Consider the following 22,262-nt stretch of genomic DNA (forward strand, 5'->3'; position numbering starts at 1 on the left):
GTCTAAATCTAATCTCCATGTGTTTAGATGCACCTTCTTAAAAATATCCTTGCATTTTATCACTGAAAGAACCTATAGCTGTCATGGAGATGTACAGGGCCAGGTGCAGTGGTCTTCAGATGGTGTTGGGTTAGGGAGAAGGCAGAGGCCTTAGCATTGGACAGACAAATTTACATCCCTCATTTATTGGCTGGGCAACCATGATTCTTCTACATCTATCAAAATGGTAACAATGATATCACATTAGAGTGTAGTCATGAGAATTAAATGAGGTACAACAAAAGTGCCTGGAGCATAGGTACACCATAAATGTTGGTTTACTTTCTTGTGGGACAATCACAAGAATAAGGCCATTGAAGTTACTTCATCACACTGATAGAGCTTTCTCTCCCCACCTCCAAAGTATTGACCAGGCTCTGAACATTCATCAAGGCTCCTAAGACATTGACACTCCTGCTGCGGGAGATGGTGAAAGCTCCCGTAACTTTGCCCATCAGTCTGATGATTTCCTTTAAAAGACGGAGCCTCCTTAATAGCAACATGAATTTTATTTTGAAACATTGCAAACAAAGACAGAAATTCTAAAAGGAAAATGTATACAAGTTAAAAACATGTAAATCTAGAAAAAAAACCACTTTAATATAAAAATAAAGGGCAAGCAACAAATTAGGAAAATATTTGTAACACATGAGTCAGTGAAAGGCGAGGTCAAATTTCCTAAGTATCGGGCCAGCTAGGGTAGAGACAGTGCTCCAGCCACCCAGGCAAATGCTTTCTTCTCTATCCAGCTATTCATCCATTCAAAAAACAAAGGTTGAGTGTCCACCTGGTGCCTGGCATTGGGGGCATAATGATGCCCCCAAACAGAAATGGTTCCTGCTCTCATGGAGCTCATGGAGCATGCAAGTGACAGTTATTCACCAGTCACACTCAGGAGTATACAACTGCAACCTATGGTAAATACCATAAAGAAAAGGAGAGCTGGAGCAGAGGATCCAGCCTAGACTGGGGTGTGTGGGAAGACTTCCCTGGCTGGCAACACTTGAACTATACTATAACTGGAGGGTGACTAGGAATTAAGGGGTGTGTGTGTGTGTATGTTTGCATGCATGAATGCATGTGCACACACATACATGCTTGCATGTGTGCAAATGTGAATGTAGGAGGCATTCCAGGGGAAAGAAGGATGTACAAAAGCCCCATGGTGGAAGGTTCATAGAACACTGAGAACTGGAAGAGGGCCCTATGGCTGGCCTATATGCACTAGATGCCAGTAGCACCCCTCAGTTGGAATAACCAAAAATACTCCAAACAATGCCAAATGTTCCCTAGGGGGGGCAAATTGCTCCTGGTTGAGAACCATTGACTTAAAACAAACATTTATGAGAAACCTTGGATTTCAAAGACAGGCTGCCTGTAAGCTGCTTTGCTGAAGCACTGGTCTCTTACCAGCACTGTCCAATAGAAATATAAAAAATACAATATGAGTCACATATGTACTTGTAAATGTTCTAGTAGCTATAGTAAAAGAATGTAAAACAGGTAAAATTAATTTTAATAATGGATTTTATTTAACCCAATATATCCAAAATGTTGTTATTTCAGTAAAATAATTATTAATGAGATATTGTACTTTTTTTTGTACTAAATCATCAAAATTTGGTATGTCTTTTTCTCAGTTTGGTCTAGTGACATGCCAAGTGCTTAGTAGCCACATGTAGCCAGTGGCCAGCTCATTACACAGGAGTGGGAGGGTGGAACTAAGCTCTCACAGGGGCATCTGGCCTGTCCTATCCCTTGGGTCATCACCAGACTTGCCCCCTCCTCAGCAGAGCCATGCAAGGTCCTCCTTTGCCCACTGGGGTACACAGGTTTCAGCCCATTCAAAAGCACCCCACAGAGGGGTTCTGATGGCTGTGGAACACACTGGAAGGCCGGTCCCATTCAGGAAAATCATTTGAGTGCTTGCAGGATGCTAATAAGATGGGTGTGTTCCCTGTGAATCCACAGGAGGCTGGAGGCTCCCAGCTGCAAACACCTGGTGAGACACAAACTGTTTCCAAGCTCCCAGGCAAATGATCCATCCATCTCCAAAGACCCATCCTCCACTTCATTGTTTACAAAAGGAGCTCAGGTCTCCCAGATACTGGCCACCTGAAAAGACACATTCTATTTTTGTAAAAGACAGATGTTCTCATTCAAAATGACGCTTTCCGTGGCCAAGAAGTTGTTGTCCATGGAGATGCTGTCTCTAGTCCCATACAGTGGCCAAGTCTTCAGGTCACTGTGCTGGGTCGCTGGCTGGACATAAGCTGACTAGCCCAGTCCTGGACTCTCCTGACTCCCATCTCTTGCTGGTCTGAGTCTGCTCCCCCATCCACCTGTCCTGCCCCCAGGCACTGCAGCTCTCTGGGTGTTCTCCTGGCAGGAAAGCCTGCCTGCTCCTGGCCTGCTTGAGGAAATGCTGCCTGCAGAAGAGCAGGAATGAAGACCCTCGCTTGCACCCAGCTGTCTCTAGAAGCCAGGGCATTGCCTTCCCTGGTAAGTGGTGCTTCTGTGTTGGCCACAGGGCAAATCTTGGGCATTTCCCTCTCAGTAAAGAAGCAAAGTTTCCTTAAAGTTGCCACCAGGTCACCTGGAGCGACCGAGGGCCTCTGCAAAATGTGGAATGTGGGGAGAAGTGTGCATACCCACTGGACACTAAACCGGCCACCGCCCTTTTGCAGCTTCAGGTCGGGTCCCCACGCAGCCCAGGAGTTTCACGAGGAAGGGCACTTCCTCAGGAGGATGCTCACTGTTCAGCGGCAATGGTCCCAGAACACCCGCCCCATGTGACACACGGCGTGACAGCTGGCCAAGTGTCCGCGCACGTTTGCCAAGAGGCACGTGCGGTGCCCAGAAAAACCCCAGAAAGTTGGACTTACCCCTCCTGGTCTGCCTGATCTTTGGGCTCAGCATGTTCTTGCAGCCGTCTGGCCAGCCCCGCGGGGCCGATCATGCTGTCATCCACTTGCTTTTGCTCGTCCTCGCGCCCAGTCGCCCCTCATGCCCTGCTCGCTCGGGGCCGTGGCCGCTGGCGTCACCCGTCAGGCTCCCTTGGCTACCTCTCCCGGCTCCGGACGGACGGCTCGCCTTGGACTACATCAACCTCGATGCATTATTTATCCATCCCAGAATTAATTCCCATCCAAGCGGACCATTAAAGCCTCAGTAATCACTGCTGATCAATCACTGGACCAGGGCGGGGCAGTTCCTCTGCCCGGCCTGGGCGCACGCGTGGCTGTCCAAGCTGAGCGCGGGGGCGGGGCGGGGCCGAGAGGGGCGGGGCCAGCCGAAGACGCCAGGCGCAGTCCTGGCCTGGGAGAGGGTACTGGGGTTCTGGCTGTTCTCTGCCGAGGCTGGAGGAAATGCGCCTTTCTGCCGCCGCCTAGGAGCCGCACTCCCTGCCAAGCCCGGGTGGGAGAGCGCTTTGGTGAGAGAGTAGCCGAGACCCCCACGCAGGGCCCAGCCCATGGGGACCCGCTTATGAGCTCACTGTTTTAAGTGTTGAAAGTCGGGTGTGTCTGGGAAGGAGCAAGCAGCCTGGCAATGTAAACTCCTCAGGAGACTCCCAGCAGGAAGATGCCTGTTAGGGATACTATTTATGCCTCCTTAGTAAGGTGACAGTAATAAGAGGCCAGGAAGCACTTAACTCAGGGCTCTTCACATAGGAATATCTGAATTGAATAGTGAATCTCTGCTAATTGCTATGTTTCTGTTTGTTGCTGGCATAATTTTAAAGGGTGCATACGGGGGCTTTGTGAGGAGGGGAATCCAGCGTCAAGATGCTAAAAATTACCCAAGGAATGCAATCATAACAATAGCTATCATTTATTAGGCACCTACTATGTGTCAGGCACTGAGGCTGGTGCTTTACATTCAATATCTCATTTAACTCTCAAACTCCTGAGGCAGGTGTTATATATATAGCATTTCAAATCTGGAAAACAAGGCACAGCAAGGTTGAATCACCTGCCCAAAGTCATACAGTACCGAGTGGCAGGGCGGGCACCGGAACCCAGGGCTGTGTCTACAGCTCCTGCTGCTCTGTGATGCCAGCCTCTCCACTCTATTCCCATCACTGCATGGTAACAGCTCCTGGCTTGAGCCCCCAATGAACTTGCTGAACGGTGACCTGCCTCTGTGCCCCGATAATCACTCTGTGTATCTTCTTAGGCATCTGAGCGTGGGTCTGGCCATTTGGGCCTGAGGATTGTGTGACCCTTTCAGTAGCTGGCAAAGAGGGATTTGAACAATGCCCTCCCCTGCTCAGATAGCCATGCCCTCCATCTGACCCTCCCCACTCCCTCGAGTGCCCCATGTCCACAGATTCCCAAGGGTCCTGTTGGTGTGTAATCAACTTTAGCAGCTGGAGCGGGAGAGGGCCCACCAGGAGATCACTGTGGCAATCCTCCCTAGGGAAGAGTGTGCCCTGTGGAGAGGGGAGGACTGCCGAGTAAGGAGGAAGACTCACCAGGATGTGGTGAGCCGCATGGCCGAGCTGGTAGAAGGTGGAGTCCCTGGAGACAAAGCTGTCTTACTCAGCATCAAGTCACTTGTTCTGGTCTTCAGCTGCTCCTCAGAGGGATGAATGAGTACCTTGGCATAACATTCCAGGTTCTTTCATGGTAGCATCCATGGCCTCCTCTCTGACCTATCTCTTGCTGATGTGCTATACAACCATATGCACATACAGCGCCTGCTCCTGTGTGCCCCATTGACTTTGCACATGCCCCGCTCCTGTGTATTCCTGTTCTTGCATGTGCAGCCCCTGCTCTTCTGTGCCTCCGTGTCTTTGCATGTGTAGCTCCCTCTTTCCAGAATGCCCTTCCTCACATTGTCTTGTCCTTCTTTGGGCAACTCCCCAGTGAAATTCTCCTGATTCCACCAGCAGAATGAGCCGCTAAGCACTTCCCCTGGGTCCTTATCTATGTCCCTGGACTGCCCCTCTTGTATGCCCTCCCTGAGCCTTAGGCTGACTCAGGCCAGAAGCCTCACAGGAAATTCTGGCTTGATGGGCAGATCCAAGAAACACCACTGAATGACAGAACTGACCTCCTTTTCCTTTAAGGCCAGGTACAAGCCCTGGCTGGGACACGGGCCACCCAGGAGGAGTAGGGAGAATATCAAGCTAGAAAATCTCATGTCGACACCAGCGTCACAGGGCAAGTCCTGTGGCCTGTGACAATGTCTTGAGCAATCAGGAAGCCATTTGTGAGTAATGCAGCCTGGACCACTTTATCCAAGTCAGAGGCAAGGAAATGCCCTGAGACTTAGTCTGGGTCCACTCACGCTTGTTTTGGTTAAGAAACCACCCCCAGGCCCTTTTCCTGTGCAGCTGTTTTCCCTGATGATATTAAGTCACTGTGTTCACTCGCCTGCTTTTCTGGGGATCAGAGCTGGAAGTGGACAAAACCACAGGCTCTGGGCTCACACCCAGAAGTCAGGCTGGGAAAAGGGCAGGAACTGATCTGGATTCTGCATCTGAGAAGGCTGGGGGAATGGGGCAGGTGGGCAAAGTAGCTCTTTTCTCCTCTCCACCCTCAGACTGTGCTCTCAGTATTTCCTGAGATGAAGGGTCCATAGAGGCAGGAATTGGAGCCCCTTCATCCTGAAGTTTACCAGCCCTGATCCGCAGGGCCCTGGGAGCCTCCCACTTCCTCTTGGGTGGCTTGTGGGAGGATGGAGTGGGGACAAGGGCAGGGCAAAGGGATCTGTTGAACATGTGACATCCTATAAGCTTTTATTTGAAGAACCAGCCCTACTCTTCTCACTTATAAGTGGGACACCAAGACCAAGGAGTGGGAGACACAGGTCTAGCTTAGCAGTGGCGACAGAGAGATGCCTCCCTCTCCACTGCCCTGTGAACCTAAACGGTGCTGCCCCTTTCCAGCAGTGGTCCTGGGTCTGCCTTCACCTGGTTTCCTGCCTTGAATCATTCAGTATTTTCTAAGGGCTGTTCAGGGACAGGAGCTGAAGGATATGTGGAGAGCACTGAATGGACAGAACTCCCCAGAAGGCATCTATTGAAATGCACACTTGTTGGGATGGCTGCCAATCAGCATCAACTGGCCCGGAGCCAGGATGTCTTCAAAACAGTAGTTCCTAACCTTGGCTACACATTAGGGAGCTCTGACAGTGAATTCCCATGTCCCACCGTCAGTGGCTCTGATTTAACTAGTCTGGAGGGTTTACTGTCATTGGGAGCTGTAAAATCTCCTCTAGGGATTCAGCCAGGGTTGAGAACCACGGCTTTAGAAGACAACTGCATTTGGGGTATTTGCTGGCTGCCATCCTGAAGGAGGTTCTTCTCAGGGAGAGGCACATCTGCCAATAAATCTCCTGGTCAGAAAGTGGAAAGGGCATCTGTCCCAAGCTCCACCTTGAGACAACTCCATGCAGAGACACAGGTGCTGTTGGATAGTCTGTGCACTGCGCAAAGGTGTCCAGTAGAGGGAGGTAAGAAGGCTGAATTTGGGCTCCATTGGCAAAGCCATGTGTTCCAGCACAGGGAGGTGGGGAGCTGTGCAGCTAGAAGAGGGAGCTTTCCTCTAATTTGCACAAAGGTGACGTATAGATAGCAGAGCCCTGCTTCTCCTGTTCCAGAAGCTGCATGGAGGACAAGAGTAAGCCCTTCTGGAGGCAGGGGAGAGAAACAATGCTACTCTGGCTTTGTGATGCCTGCACAGGGGTCACCAGCACCTGGGTCCCCAGCCAGGGTGAGGGATCAGGAAAAACTCATACTGCCAGGAGGCTGATGCCACGGCTCCCTTGTGTGTCACTCAGGGTCTTCATGGGCAGCTCCCACCCTCATGCTTTGGTTTCTCCTTCTGTCTATCCCAGTAGTGGGCTGGACCAGCTAGAGAGTACCAGTGACATAACTGATGGTTACATTTTCGGGAGTTTTGTAAGCCAGTTGTTTAGCAAGAATGTCATTAGAAATTAATATATATAGGCCAGGCGCGGTGGCTCACGCCTGTAATCCCAGCACTTTGGGAGGCCGAGGCGGGCAGGAATCACAAGTCAGGGAGATCGAGACCACGGTGAAAGGCGTCTCTACTAAAAATACAAAAAAAAATAGCCGGGAGCGCGGGTGGCGGGCGCCTGTAGTCCCAGCTACTAGGGGAGGCGTTTGTTTTTTGAGGCAGGAGAATGGCGTGGAACCCAGGAGGTGGAGCTTGCAGTGAGCCGATGATGCGCCACTGCACTCCAGCCTGGTTGGACAGAGTGAACTCCGTCGACAGAAAAAAAAAAAAAAAAAAAAAAAAAAAAAAAAAAAAGAAATTAATATATATAAACTTACAATTAAATAAACTATTTAAGACAAAGATAACAAGCACTAAAAACTCGTAATTTCCAAATCATTTTACTACATTTTATTATTCTTAAGGTAATTGACATCTATTGTTTCTACATGGTGGATAATATATATTGGGTTGCTGCCATGCATCTCTTTTCGACTCTAATGTTCAGTGACATCATGCTGGTAGTTTGAAATTGAATGTTGTGGGAGTATTTACACCAAGAAAAGCAGCAAATGCAGTAAATCAGAGCTTAAATGTTTTGTTTTGTTTTGTTTTTCTTCTACAGAGCTGGTTGTTAAGCATGTGTCAGCACACCTCTGGCCCGTTTCCACCACATTCACTCTGTCTGCCCCAGTCACTGTAGACTCCCTGTTCTAGGCAAAGGATGCCAATTCTCCACCTGAATCTGTTCTCCCCTTCTTCCTGGGAACACATAAATGTTCTACATTTCCAGCATCCTTGCCATTAGGTATGACTGCATCCTGGCCATTATACATGAGCAGAAGTGATGTGGTTACTTCTAGGCCTGGCTTCCAGGACTCCTTCTCTTGCCACCCTTCTAAGCTCATTTCCCTTTCCTGATTGACTGGGATAGGACCACTTTGAAATTCCTATGTAGAATATGGTAGAATCCCTGCAGTCTGGGGCCCTGAATGACTGCATGGAGCCAAGCCCTCACTGTTAACCCAGAAGCATCTTGAGAGAAAGAGAAATTAACTTATACTGTATTGAGTCATTTCATAGTTGGTCCTCTTCATTACTATAGCCAACATTCTCACTGGATACACACTCCACTCTGCCTGCCCTTTTTTGCCTCCTGAACTTTGATGCATCCCTCTAGACCTTGTTCCAGCACCACCTCCTCGCTCAGTGCTCTATGGTTAGAGTTCGGCACCTTTAACATTTCCCATATCACCCATGCCCAAGGCCATGGGGACCTTCTACAAGGCCTGTTGTGAGATCTTTAGAGGAGTATGAGTTTTTCCTGATCCCTCACCCATAATTTGAATATCATCTACATATAAAACCTATCATATGCTGAATTAAAACATATTCTTCCTAGATATTTAAATTGGGAAACTGTGTGGGATTCATCAAAGTTGAACTTTTGCGCCACTTTGGTAGCCTTGCCCTGCTTGTACTGTAAGCCTGTCCTTGGTCATCTTGCCATTGGGCACTTGGGCACTGCAGGCTGCTGTGTCATAGAGGGAATGGCCTTTCTCTCCACCCACTGTTCCTGGCTTCAGCTCTGCTGCCTTGGGCCTAAAGTCTGTCTCTGCTGTCTCCACCATCTCTGTCCCCTTGCCTTGGCTTTTAGTTTTAGTTTTGCTCACACCCTGCATCCATGGCATACCCTCCCTTTGACAGCCCAGGACCCCAGAAGGGGTCTAAAACCTGGACTTCTACCTATCTGGGGTCTTTGTTGTCTTGGGATCCTGGACAGAAGGACAAAGAGATAGAATTAGGCACTAGGAAACCACCCAGATATACCGAGCAAGAGAGTTCAGACTGGAGCAGAGAGGCTTTGCTTGGAAAGCCCCTGGATTGCAACCTGTACCCTTGGCCATGATTTCTAGAGTTGTTCAGCCCTGGTCTGCGAGAAAGGTGGCTTAGGGGCACTGCATTGGCTCAGACACCATAACTATAACCTTTTGTTCCAACCACTGTTGTAGCACTTGTCACACATTACCTTTAACTTTGCAACAGCTAAGTCAGAGGATGCATAGTGTGTGCTGAATAGATGAATGAGTGGTGCCTCAGCTGGGTTCCAGTGGCAGATGCTGAGATAAGAGTGTTTTTTAGGGATTAACATTTTGCTCAGGAAAGGAGGGAAGCAGGGACAGGGAGGAAGGTATCAGAGCACACTGCACACCTGACAGTATTGCTGCCAGCCCAACTGGCACTCCGAGCACATGACCCACTGGAGGGGCCTGGCTTTGGGTGGAGGTGGCCAGGACTTGTGCAGTCATTGGCTTGGAGCCACTCAGGAAGAGAGTGAAGTTGGCTGGAAAGCTAAGCCTCACCCTGAAAGAGCTAACAGCTAGCAGCTGTCAGCTGACTTCACTCCTGCAGTTGGGCAGTGAGTCCTTTTCGGAAGCAGGTTCAGAGCAGCTTAGTTCCATGCCTACCACACTTGGGCTTTAGAGATTGCAGACTCAATTTTAAGCCTCTGTAAATGTTGGATTCAGGGAAATACTACTCACCTAGGACTCTTTGATCCACTTGGACAACTATCTGGGCTCCCCATTGAATTGAACAACTTTCAGATAAAGAATTTATTCAGCTGTAAAGTCTGTGGATTTCTCACAAGGGGAAGCTTCTATTAGAGTGAGTGTAGGACTGATAGTAGCACAGGCCCTGCCTGTGAGTGCTGGGTTCTCACAGGGTACCTTGGGAAGCGGCTTCGGAAGGACCCTAGCTTACCAGGCCTGACACCCTGGGCTAGGCAGGGTCCTTGCTTCCAGGAGTCAGAGGCTGAGACGAAAGAGTGAAATGTGTCCTCGCTATATGGCAGTTCTGTTTCTGGGTCCTGGGAACATGACGCACTGAGATTCCCAAAAGCCGCCTCCCTTCCTAGAAAAGAAGGGGAGCAGTCACTGCATCAGCTGCCCAGGCTCCAAAGGCAACCCCTGCCCTTCCACAATGGTACCAACAAGGAAGCGGGTCTGAAATGATTCCCTTCCCTGAAACTTAGGTAAAGAGTCAGATTTTAGAAAACGATAAATCACCATTGTGATCAGCTTTGCATTATTGAAAAACAAGCCTTCTCCCTTGTGAAAATACCTGCTTGCTGTGTTAAGGCAGGGATTGGAACAGATGGAAAGAGTGGAAATTTCCCAGGCGCCTTCTCTCATTGCTCATACCTCTCACCACAGTCAAATTCCTCCCTGCCCCTCTCTTCTGCACAGAGGCCACACCCTTGATCCCTCCTGCTTTCTCTTTCCCTTTCCTTTCCTTTCCTTTCCTTTCCTTTTTCCTCTCCTCTCCTCTCCTTTCTCCTTTTGTTTTGAGATGGAATCTCGCTCTGTCACCCAGGCTGGAGTACAATGGTGCAGTCTCAGCTCACTGCAACCTCCGCCTCCTGGGTTCAAGCAATTCTTCTGCCTCAGCCTCCTCAGTAGCTGGGACTACAGGTGCGTGCCACCACACACAGCTAATTTTTGTATTTTTAGTAGAGACAGCATTTTACTATGTTAGCCAGGCTGGCCTTGAACTCCTGACCTCATGATCTGCCCACCTTGGCCTCCCAAAGTGCCGGGATTACAGGCCTGAGCCACCGCGCCCAGCCAACTTCCTCCTGCTTTTCTATCCATTTCCCCTCCTTTTGCATCTTTAATCTCTCCCTCATTGGTGCTTTTTTCCAAGTTGACAAACTCCCTCAAGTCTTTCCTGCTCTCAAGATTACGCCTCCTCTTCACCTCATCTGTTATAGTGGAATGGAACTTGTTTTTTGTCTGTACTATATCTAGGCCCTCCCTGTTTTGGAGGAATTCCTCATCTCCCTCTTTGGAAGCTACAAGAATGGATCTGTTCTATCTCTGGCAGGCAGTTGGATATGGTCATGTGGCTGAGGCTCAGCTGAGCAGATGACCCTGCCTGGGTTTTGAATCTCATCTTGAGTGTGACCCAGAGATGGACAGAGTCGACTTCTCAGCACTGGTGGCACTGATGACACCTGCTGTGATGATGAGGCTTTTCCACAAGTGACACTCTGCAGGGGTGTCCTCCCCAGGCTCTTCCTGCAAGAAGACTATACTTGTGCTTCTTGCTTTTAGGTTCTCTGGAGCCACTACCATTCTGTCCATTTTCCAACCTGGTCCTCCAGCTTCCAAAGGATTTTTCCAATAAATTCTCTTTTCTGGCTTTAGCTAGTTTGGATTTCCTTTCTGTGACTCATAACCCACAGAATTCTAACTGATGCCCACATTATGCCTCTCTGCCATGTTCCCCATTCCTGTTCTCCTCTCTCACTTCCTAATCCTTTTAAATCGGCACAGATGGTGCAGTTCCCCACTTGTCCATTCTCTCACTGATGGCATTTCCTTCCCTATTTCCGTAGTTATACTGTCAGCCTCATCGCTGTATGTCTCAGGCTGGAAACCACAGGCCATCCTTCGAAACCCTGGACTTTTGGTTAGGACAGATAGTAATCTCAGCTCACCAGAAGGTGCTGCTGGATGACGCCCTCCTACCTCTGACCAACACTTCTTTTCTCCCAACCTTTATTTTGTCCTCATCTGTTTCAAAATCCAGCTCTCATCTCCGTGTACACCTTTGGCCTTTGTGGAACCTTGTGCACATGTGCTGCCTTGCTTTAGTGAAGCCTCAGTGACTCTTCTTTTAAGGCACTCTTGCCCATCACAGGCTTCTTAATGGAGCAGTTTATACTTGTCATCATGATATGGCCTCAGTAATCACTACCACTGTCATGTGACAGAAACGGTTTTCTTGGAGGTCACTGATGAGCACCTAGTTGCCAAATACCCTCAGTACTAATCTATCCTGGTTAAAAAAAGACAAGGGCTTTATAGTTGAGTAGGAAGATGGTATGTTTGAAGAACCCTTGGTTTGAATTTCTTAAACCAAGCATTCATTGTATCAGTTGATCTTCTTAATTTTTGGACCATTATTGGAACCAGATAGAAGGAAACTTAAGCCAAACCCAAGTTTCCAGTCTTGCTAGTTCTTAGACCTAGGCCAGACTTCATGGTGCCATGCCCTTGTGGTATATGACAGAAGTACATCTAAGTGGAGAAGTTTAGAAGAGAATTGGATGTAAGACTATACTGTTTAGAGGAGAGTTTTGGCTAGGAATATAACTTTTATAGACCACTGAGAAGAATGTTAAAAAGAAAACCAAGAAAAGAAAAATAGAGAGGCTAGGACCAAACTATGAGAATCTCCAACATCTAGGGATTATTAGAAGGAGGACGAAAGTTTATTTAAGGAAGTGCTGTGGTTTGAATGTCCCCTCCAAAACTCATGCTGAAATTTAATTGCCATTTTGATGTTATTAAGATGTGAGTCTTTAAAGAGGTGATCAGGCCATAAGGACTCTGCCCTCTTGAATGAATTAATGTCATTATTGTGAGATTGGATTGTTATAAAAGCAGGGCTGATGTTCTCTTGCATGCTCTCTCTTGCCCTAACTTGCCCTTCTGTCTTCACCTGGGGCTGACATAGCATGAAGGCCCTCACCAGATGCTGGTGCCATGCTCTTGGGCTTCCCATCCTCCAGAACTGTGAGCCAAATACATTTATGTTCACTATAAATTACTCAGTCTGTGGTATTCTGTTATAGCAGCATAAAATGGACTAAGATAGGGAGCTAACCAAATATGGGCAGAGAGATGGGAGAAAACCCTGGGGAATATGGTATCATAAAAGCCAAAACAGGTTTAGTGTTTTCACAAGGTAGTGTCTCACTCTGTCAAATGCTGATGAGAGGGTTAGACAGTTGAGAAGAGGTCAGTATTTACTGGATTTGGCAAAGGAGAGTTGTTTATAACCTTAACAAGAATAGATTCATTGTAAGAGTGGAGTAGGATGCCAAACTGAAGTGGAGTGAAAATGACTGGTGAATTCCAGTTCCAGGAACATTATGGATTACATGCTCCCCAAATCCCTTCATGAAAAAAACCCCGGTCAGGCGCGGTGGCTCACGCCTGTAATCCCAGCACTTTGGGAGGCCAAGATGGGTGGATCATGAGGTCAGGAGATCGAGACCATGCTGGCTAACACGGTGAAACCCATCTCTACTAAAAATACAAAAAATTAGCCTGGTGTGGTGGAGGGTGCCTGTAGTCCCAGCAACTCGGGAGGCTGAGGCAGGAGAATGGTGTGAACCTGGGAGGTGGAGCTTGCAGTGAGCTGAGATCATGCCACTGCCCTCCAGCCTGGGTGACAAGTGAGACTCCATCTCAAAACAAACAAACAAACAAACAAACAAACAAACAAAAAACCAGAAAAACACCCCATACTCAGCCTGCTAAATATAATACAGAACACTCATTTTTAAAATAAATAGCTGAGGAAAATGGTGTCAGTTAAAATGGCATAGTAAGACATTTCAAAATTTTGTCTTCTGTAGCAGCAACAGCAGCAACAACAACAAAAAAGTGACAAATCAGTGTTTTGGAACTTTAGAAACTAACTAACAGCTTGCATCAGTCAGGGGAATACCTTATCAGGAAAACCCAGCTGAGTCTCAGTAAGAACAGCAAGGTTGCATTTTAACTTACCCTAGTTCCATTCCAACTCTCTAATTAGCAAGAGTCTTGCAAATGACAACCCTGGTGGCAGTTTCATTACTGTAGGAAGCACAATGGACCTCATTTGCAAATAGCTAAAATTATTTGTTTTGACCTATTTGGTAGTTACCCAAAAGCTGGTTCAAAGGCTTGCCTTCATGTCACCTAACCCAGAACTCTTCCAGTGCTAAAGCAGATATCTGTGGAATTTTGTCAGAAACATTTAGAGAAAAATATTTTACTCACTACTGTCTCAGGCAATGGATAATAGTTGGAGCAAAAAATAGACTAACCTAAAGCTCTGGAGAAAAGGCTGGTAAACAAGATGCTTTGAAGAGTAAGGATTTGAAAAGCTCTAACATATACATACACATGCCAGAGTTGTGTGCATGATTAGGAAAGACCCAAAAAGACCTGAAACTTTAACCTAAGGCCAACCTCTAGACTCTGCTCAAGCAGAAAGTGAAAACTAAGACGCAGTTGTAAACTTCTGGGCTAAGTCTTCAACACAACCCCACAGCAAATATATGGGAGCACCCCCTGCCCCCAGGTGTTTAAAGAAATCTCTGTCAAATTGCTAACTGACCATTAAGCTAATGGAACAAAGACTTCAATGGGCACACACGATAAAGAATACATAACTCACAAAAATTATTTCAGAAAAGTTATTAAACAATAAATGATGGAAACTACAACAAGCAGCAACAACAAATCCTGGAAAGAAGAGAAAATCTGATTTCCAGAATTGCCATATTATACAATTCAAAGTGCCTAGTTTTCAACAAAAAATTATGAAGCATGAAAAGAAACAAAAAATATTGTCCAGAAACAAAGCTACACAAAGTACGGCTTTTTTTTTATGGGAAAAGTCGATCAGTAGAACTGTCCATAATGGAGTTCAGATACTGGACTTACTAGACAAAGACTTTAAATCAGCTATTTAAAATATATTTAAAGATTTAAGGAAACCATGTTCAAAGATCTAAAGGTAATTGGGAGAATGATGTATCATCAAATACTGAACATCAATACAGAGAAATTATATAAAAAGACCAAACAGAAATTCAAGAGTTGGGAAAGTACAATAACTGAAATAAAAAAATTCATTAGAGAGACTCAAGAACAGATTTGAGCTAGCAAAAGAAAAAATTGGTAAATGTGAAGAAGGTCAAATGAAATTATTCAGTCTGAGGAACAGAAAAAAAAAGAATGAAGAGATGAACAAAGCCTAAGATGCCTGTAGGATATTGTCAAGTATAAGAATACCCTGTTTTATCGAGCTCTGCTTTATTGTGCTTTACTTTATTCCACTTGGCAGATATTGCATTTTTTACAAATTAAAAATCTGTGGCAATGCTGTCTGTGTCAAGTGAGTCTATCAGTGCCAATTTTCCAGTAGTATGTGCTCACTTAGTGTCATGGTGTCAACAGTTTCTGGCAATAAAGCATTTTTAAATTTAATTACATACATTTTATGCTTAGTGGACTACAATATAGTGAAAATATAACTTCCATTTGCACCGGGAAACCAAACATATATGTGGATTTCTTTTTGTGACATTTACTTTATTGTGATGGTCTGGAATTGAACCTGCAATGTCTCCTAGATATGCCTACATATGCATAGAAGAAGTCCAAGAAAGAAAAGAGAAAAAGGAATAATGGTCACTTTCAAGGAATAATGTTCATTTTCCAAATCTAATGAAAGACATGACTCTACATATCACAACCTCAGTGAATCCCACACAGAATAAACTAAGAGATCTGTACTAAGTCACATTATAATCAAACTGTCAAAAGCCAGTGTCAGGGAGAGAATCCCAAAAGCAGATAAATGACTTGTCATACACAAAAGATCCTCAATAAGATTAGCAGCTAATTTCTCATCAGAAACTAGGGAGGCCAGAGGCAGTAGAGTGACATATTCAAAATGCTGAAACAAAAACCTGTCAACTGAATTCAACATCTGGCAAAACTATCCTTCAAACGTAAAAGAGCAATCAAGACATTTCTAGATAAACAAAAATTGAGACAGTTAATTGCTAGCAGACCTAACCTACAAGATCTATTAAAGTGAGTCCTTCAGGCTAAATGAAAAGACACTAGACAGTAACTGAAATTCACATGAAGAAATTAAAAATAGTACTTAAGATGACCATATAGGCAAATATGTAATTATTAATTTTTTTGCAACTTCACTTTTTCCCATATAATTTATTTATTTATTTATTTATTTAATTTTTGAGACGGAGTCTGGCTCTGTTGCCCAGGCTGGAGTGCAGTGGCCGGATCTCAGCTCACGGCAAGCTCCGCCTCCCGGGTTCATGCCATTCTCCTGCCTCAGTCTCCCAAGTAGCTGGGACTACAGGCACCTGCCACCACGCCTGGCTAATTTTTTGTATTTTTAGTAGAGACGGGGTTTCACCGTGTTGGCCAGGATGGTCTCGATCTCCTGATCTCGGCCTCCCAAAGTGCTGGGATTACAGGCGTGAGCCACCGCGCCCGGCTCTTCTCATATTATTTAAAAGACAACTACATAAAACAACAATTATAAATCTGCATTAATAGGCCTACAATGTGTACAGATGTAACTGGTGATAATAACATAAATTTGGCAGGTGGGAACAGAGATATATAGAAAAAAAGTTTTTGTAATACTATTGATATTAAGTTGGCATTAGTCCAAACTAGAGTGTCCTAAATTAAGATATAATCCCCTATGCACCCAACACTGGACCACTCAGATGTACAAAGCAAATATTATTAAAGCTAAATAGAGACATAGACCCTAAATACAATAATTGTGAACTTCAATACTTCAGTCTCAATGCTAGACAGATAATTTAGACAGAAAATTAACAAAGAGACATTGAACTTAAACTGCACTTTAGAACAAATGGACCTAACAAACATTTACAGAACACTTCATCCTACAGCTGCAGAATATACATTCTTTTCATCAGCACGTGAAATATTGTCCAGGATATACCACATTGTAGGACATAAAACAAGTCTCAACAATGTAAAATAATTGAAATTGTTTCAAGTATCTTTTCTGATCACATTAGAATAAAACTAGAAATCGATTACAAGAGGAGCTTTCAAAATCATGCAAACGCATGAAAATTAGACAACATGCTCTTGACCAACCAATGGATTGATAAAGACGTTTAAAAACCTTTCGTGTAACAAATGAAAACAGAAGCACAACATGTAAAAATCTTTGTGACACAGCAAAAACAATATTGAGAGAAAGTTTACAGCAAAAAATGCTATATCAAAAAAGTAGAAAGATTTCAAATAAACCTAGTAATGCATCTCAAGAATCTAGAAAAGCAAGAACAAACCAAACTCAAAATTAGTAGAAGAAAATAAATAATAAATACCAGAGCAGAAATAAGTGCAACTGAGACTAAAAATACAAAACATCAACAAAATGAAAAGTTGGTTTTTTGAAAAAATAAACAAAATTGACAAACCATTAGCTAGACCAAGTATGAGAACAAGAAAAAAGACTCAAATGAATACAATCAGAAACAAAAGTGGAGACATTACAACTGAAACTACCTAAATACAAATGATCATTAGAGATTAATGTGTCCAACTATATGCCAACAAATGAAAATAAATAAATTATTTTCAAATCTAATGGAAATAAGTAAATTTCTGGACACATACAACCTACCAAGATTTAACTAAGAAGAAATGGAATACCTGAACAGACCAATTACAAGTAATGAAATTGAATCTGTAATTAAATGTCTCCCATCAAAGAAAAGCCCAGGACCTAATGCAGAATTATACCAAACATTTAAAGAAGAAATAGTACAATGTTTTTTCTTAAACTCTTCCAGAAAATTCAAGAGGAGGGAATTCTCCCAAATTCATTCTATGAGCCCAGCTATACCCTGATGCCCAAACCAGATAAGGACACAATAACAACAACAACAAAACTATAGATCACTATCTCTGATGAAAATAGATGCAAAAATTCTCAACAAAATACTAGCAAACCAAATCCAGCAGCAGGGTAAAAAAATCATTCACCATGATCAAGTGGGATTTATCCCAGGGATGCAAGTGTGGTTCCACATATGCAAATCAATAAATTTGATACATTAGATCAACATAATGAGGGACAAAAGCCATGTGATCATCTCAATAAATGTATAAAAAGCATTCGATAAAATTCAACATCGCTTCATGATAAAAAATTCTTAACAAGTTAGGTACAAAAGGAATGTACCTCAACGCAATGAAGGCCATATATGACAAACCACAGCCTACATCATACTGAATAGGGAAAACCTGAAAACTTTTCCTCTAGGATTTGGAACAAGACAAGGATGCTCACTCTCACCACTGTTATTTAACATAATACTGGAAGACCTAGCCTGAGCAATTAGGAATAAATTGAGAAAGATGTAAAGAACATCCAGGTTGCAAAGGAAAAGTCAAATTGTTCCTCTTTACAAATAACATGATCTTATATCTACAAGACCCTAAAAGCCCCACCAACAACTCTTAGAACTAATAAACAAGTTCAGTAAAGTTGTAGGATACAAAATCAACACACAAAAGCCTATAGCGTTTGTATACACCAACAATGAACTAGTGGAAAAAGATATGAAGAAAGCAACCCTGTTTACAACAGCTACAGAAAAAATACCCAGGAATAAGTTTAACCAAGGTGGTGAAGGATATCTACAAGGAAAATATGAAACGCTGATGAAATAAATTGAAAAGAACACACAAAAATAGAAAGGCATCATATATTCATGAATTGAAATAATTAATATTGTGAAAAAGACAATCTTACCGAAAGCTCTCTGCAGATTCAGTGCAATCTCTGTAAAATACCAACAACATTCTTCATAGAAATGGAAAAAATGAGCCCAACATTGTATGGAATCACAAAAGACCCCAAGTAGTCAAAGGAATACTGAGCATGATGAATAAAGCTGGAGGCATCACACTACTGAACTTAAAAATAAACTCAAAGGGTTGGAAACCAAACAGCATGATACTGGCATAAAAACAGACGCATAGACCAATGGCAGAGAATAGAGAGCACAGAAATAAATCCACATATTTACAGCCAACTGATTTTTGACAAAGGCACAGGAGCATACATTGGGAGAAGGACAGTCTCTTCAATAAATGATGTTGGGGGAAACTGGATATCTATGTGATCTATGTGCAGATAAATGAAACTAGACTTCTCTCTCACACTATATACTAAAATCAACACAAAATGGATTAAAGACTTAAATGTAAGACCTAAAATTTAAAAACTACTAAAGTAAAACATCAGGAAAATACTTCAGGACATTGGTCTGAGCAAAGATTTTATGAAGAAGACCTCAAACACAAAGGCAGCAGAAGAAAAAATAGACAAATAAGATTACATCAAACTAAAAAACTTATGCAAAGCAAAGGAAACAACCAAAAGAATGAATAGACAAGCTGCAGAATGGAAAAAAATATTTGCAAACTATTTATCTGACAAGGGATTAATATTCATTATATACAAGGAACTCAAATACCTCAAAAACAAAAGAACACCAAATAATTTGATTTGCAAACAAACTGGAAAGCTAACAAGCAAACTATTCTAATGTGTGATACACTTAAGTGTGTTACCTTTGATCAGTAAGAAAATAGATTTACTTCAAGCTATGAAAACACAGCTTTCTGGGCCAAAGTGTTGGGAAAGAATGAATCAATACGGTTCCTCATAGAGTTTATTGGGTTGGAGCACAGTTGATTCTTGCTCATCCTGAGCCATGGAGCAGTATGTTTATACACATGTTTGTGCATTTTTTTTTTTAAAGTTTTGACAGTTTCTGAAGTGTTTTTCATACACTGTCTTCCTATCTTATCATTGCCCATCTCAGATAGGTAGGGCAGACATTATCATATCTATTGGTCGGATGGAGAAGCAGGCTCAGAGATGTTAAGGGACTTTCTCGAGTCACTCAGATCAAGAGTGACGGAGCCAGGAGTCACACTCATATATTCTGGCTCCTTATCTTCATGGATTCCCACTATGCAGTGCCACAGGGTTGTTTTCACCCGACCATGGAAATCATTTCCATTTTGCTTCAGTTGGGGCCTTGATCATTCCTTGCCTAGACTATCCAACTCTTCTGCTCAGTTCCCAGCCTCCCAAAGCTCTGACTATGCCATTTTGTACTGCTCAGGAGCCATGCTAGGGTCTGAGCTGGAATCCAGCATGGGGAGAGGAACTAGCCCATAGGCTGCGGGTGGAGAGAGGGAATGTCAGTTCTCTCACAGAGGTAGTGAACAAAGTACGTAGGGTGCAGAGTAGGGAGCCACCCCTCTGCCCATAGACAGATATTTAGGTCAGAGTTTCATATTAATTTCAACATCCATGACAGGACGTCTCCCTACTCTCCAGTCAAATTCACCAGTGTACTGGGGCTTGAGGCTCAGGCTCCATGGCCTTACTGCTTTACCTTCCTCAGAGGGAGGAGTTCAGGCTGCCAGTCACAAACACCATGGCCTTCACTGTCACTTCAAAAAGGTGGGGGTCCCACATCAAGACATGAACTCTTGTACAGAGCACTCTAGTAAGTTTGGTGTGTTACTTGCAACTGATGATTGCTCTTTCCAGAAAACCCAATACATGACTGTCTTTGCATAGCCATCCAGGCTATTCCTACATGCCTTTGTTTAAGACTCTTTCATTGTATATGAAAATACATTATACTTGCATTTTTAGTGAGTTATCTTTTTAAAGGTATGTACATCTCCATTACAGCTTTATATTTCTCTATTTTTTTTGCAATAAGTTGTCCTTATTTTTGCATTTTTGCCTCATTTATTTTGGTTGGTTTAAACTTGCCTCATGTAAACATGTTGTCATCTCTGTCATTTTGATAATAATACTTTTCAGATCATTTAAAATCTTACATACTCAGCTTCCTATGCAATTCATATTTGAATAATATTTATTCAATTACACACTGAATAACTTAAGTTGGATTCTTATTCAGAAAATAATTTAAGTAAATGGTAACTATTGTGTACTCCAAATGGTAGAGGATTTAGATATGCCAGATTTGATAAAAGTATAAGTCACACTATTGTTTATCCTAGCATCCTCCATTGAAAATCTATTCATCCCTAGATACTACATTTGGTCCTGGGTGGCCTCAGCCTTCAAACTCAGGGCATGTTGGGGCATGGAGTGGTGACTGTAGAAAAAAGGTTTAGTTGATTTATAATGTTGTCAAAGTCTTATTTCATTGCTGGCCTTTTGTCTAGTTATTCTATTATTGAAATTGAGATACTGAAGTTTCCAGTTATTATTGTTGCACCATTTCTTTCTCTCTAAGTCTTTCTGGTTTTGCTTCATGGACTTTGGTGCTCTAGCTAGGTGAATATATGTTTATATTGTTATATCTTCTGGAAAGATTAATGCTTTTACTAATATATATTATCCTTCTTTCTCTTTTGTAATAATTTCTGTCCTAAAGTCTATTTTGTTTAATTTTAGTGTAGCCACTCCCCCTCTCCTTTGGCTGTTCTTTTCATGGAGTATTTTTTTCTGTCACATTCAACCTATTGATGCCATTGAATCTAAAGTCTTCCTAGACAGCATATTGTTGGATCGTGTGGCTTTTAAAAAATCCATCTTGCGAAGATGGTCGAATAGGAACAGCTCCAGCCTCCAGCTCCCAGCATGAGTGACACAGAAGATGGGTGATTTCTACATTTTCAACTGAAGTGCAGACTGACATCTCACACCTCACATGGCTGGGTACACCTCTGAGATGAAGCTTCCAGAGCAAGAATCAGATAGCAACACTTACTGTTCAGCAATATTCTACCTTCTGCAGCCTCCACTGCTGATACCCAGGCAAACAGCGTCTGGAGTGGACCTCAAGAAAACTCAAACAGACCTGCAGCTGAGGGTCCTGTTAGAAGGAAAACTAACAAACAGGAAGGACACCCATACCAAAACCACATCAGTACGTCACCATCTTCAAAGACAAAAGGCAGATAAAACCACAAAGATGGGGAAAAAGCAGTGCAGAAAAGCTGGAAATTCAAAACATCAGAGGGCATCTCCCCCTCCGAAGGAACGCAACTCATCGCCAGCAATGGAACAAGGCTGGACGGAGAATGACTTTGACAAGCTGAGAGAAGAAGACTTCAGTCGATCAAACTTCTCAGAGCTAAAGGAGGAACTACATACCCAGTGCAAATAAACTCAAAAACTTGAAAAAAGAATGGAAAAATGGATAACTAGAATAGCCAATGCAGAGAAGTCCATAAACAAACTGATAGAGATGAAAACCATGACACGAGAACTACTTGACAAATGCACAAGCTTCAGTAACCAAACTGATCAACTGGAAGAAAGAGTATCAGTGATTGACGATCAAATGAATGAAAATGAAGCGAGAAGTCTAGAGAAAAAAAGGAAAAAGAAATGAACAAAGCCTCCAAGAAATATGGGATTATGTGAAAAGACCAAATCTACATCTGATTGGTGTGCCTGAAAGTGAGGGGGAAATGGAACCAAGTTGGAAAACACTCTTCAGGATATCATCCAGGAGAACTTCCCCAACCTAGTATGGCAGGCCAGCATTCAAATTCAGGAAATACAAAGAACACCACAAAGATACTCCTCGAGAAG

At 43.5% G+C, this 22,262-nt stretch overlaps 1 protein-coding gene across 3 annotated transcripts in view; it reads right to left on the bottom strand.

Annotated features, from left to right (window-relative positions):
- ARHGAP22 (Rho GTPase activating protein 22) overlaps positions 1-22,262 on the bottom strand; it is a 211,138-nt gene that overhangs the window by 157,096 nt on the left and 31,780 nt on the right. For 2 of the 3 annotated variants that reach the window (XM_017885521.1, XM_017885519.1), the window contains exon 1: positions 2,925-3,357. The exons of the other annotated variant lie outside the window; for it this stretch is intronic. In XM_017885521.1, coding sequence (XP_017741010.1) covers positions 2,925-2,958 — 34 coding nt within the window. In that variant the 5' untranslated portion in view covers positions 2,959-3,357. Of the gene's footprint in view, positions 1-2,924; positions 3,358-22,262 lie in introns of those variants that run through there. 3 annotated transcript variants of the gene reach the window in all.

Source organism: Rhinopithecus bieti, unplaced genomic scaffold (assembly GCF_001698545.2).
Source record: "Rhinopithecus bieti isolate Rb0 unplaced genomic scaffold, ASM169854v2 scaffold_15143, whole genome shotgun sequence".
NCBI lineage: Eukaryota > Metazoa > Chordata > Mammalia > Primates > Cercopithecidae > Rhinopithecus > Rhinopithecus bieti.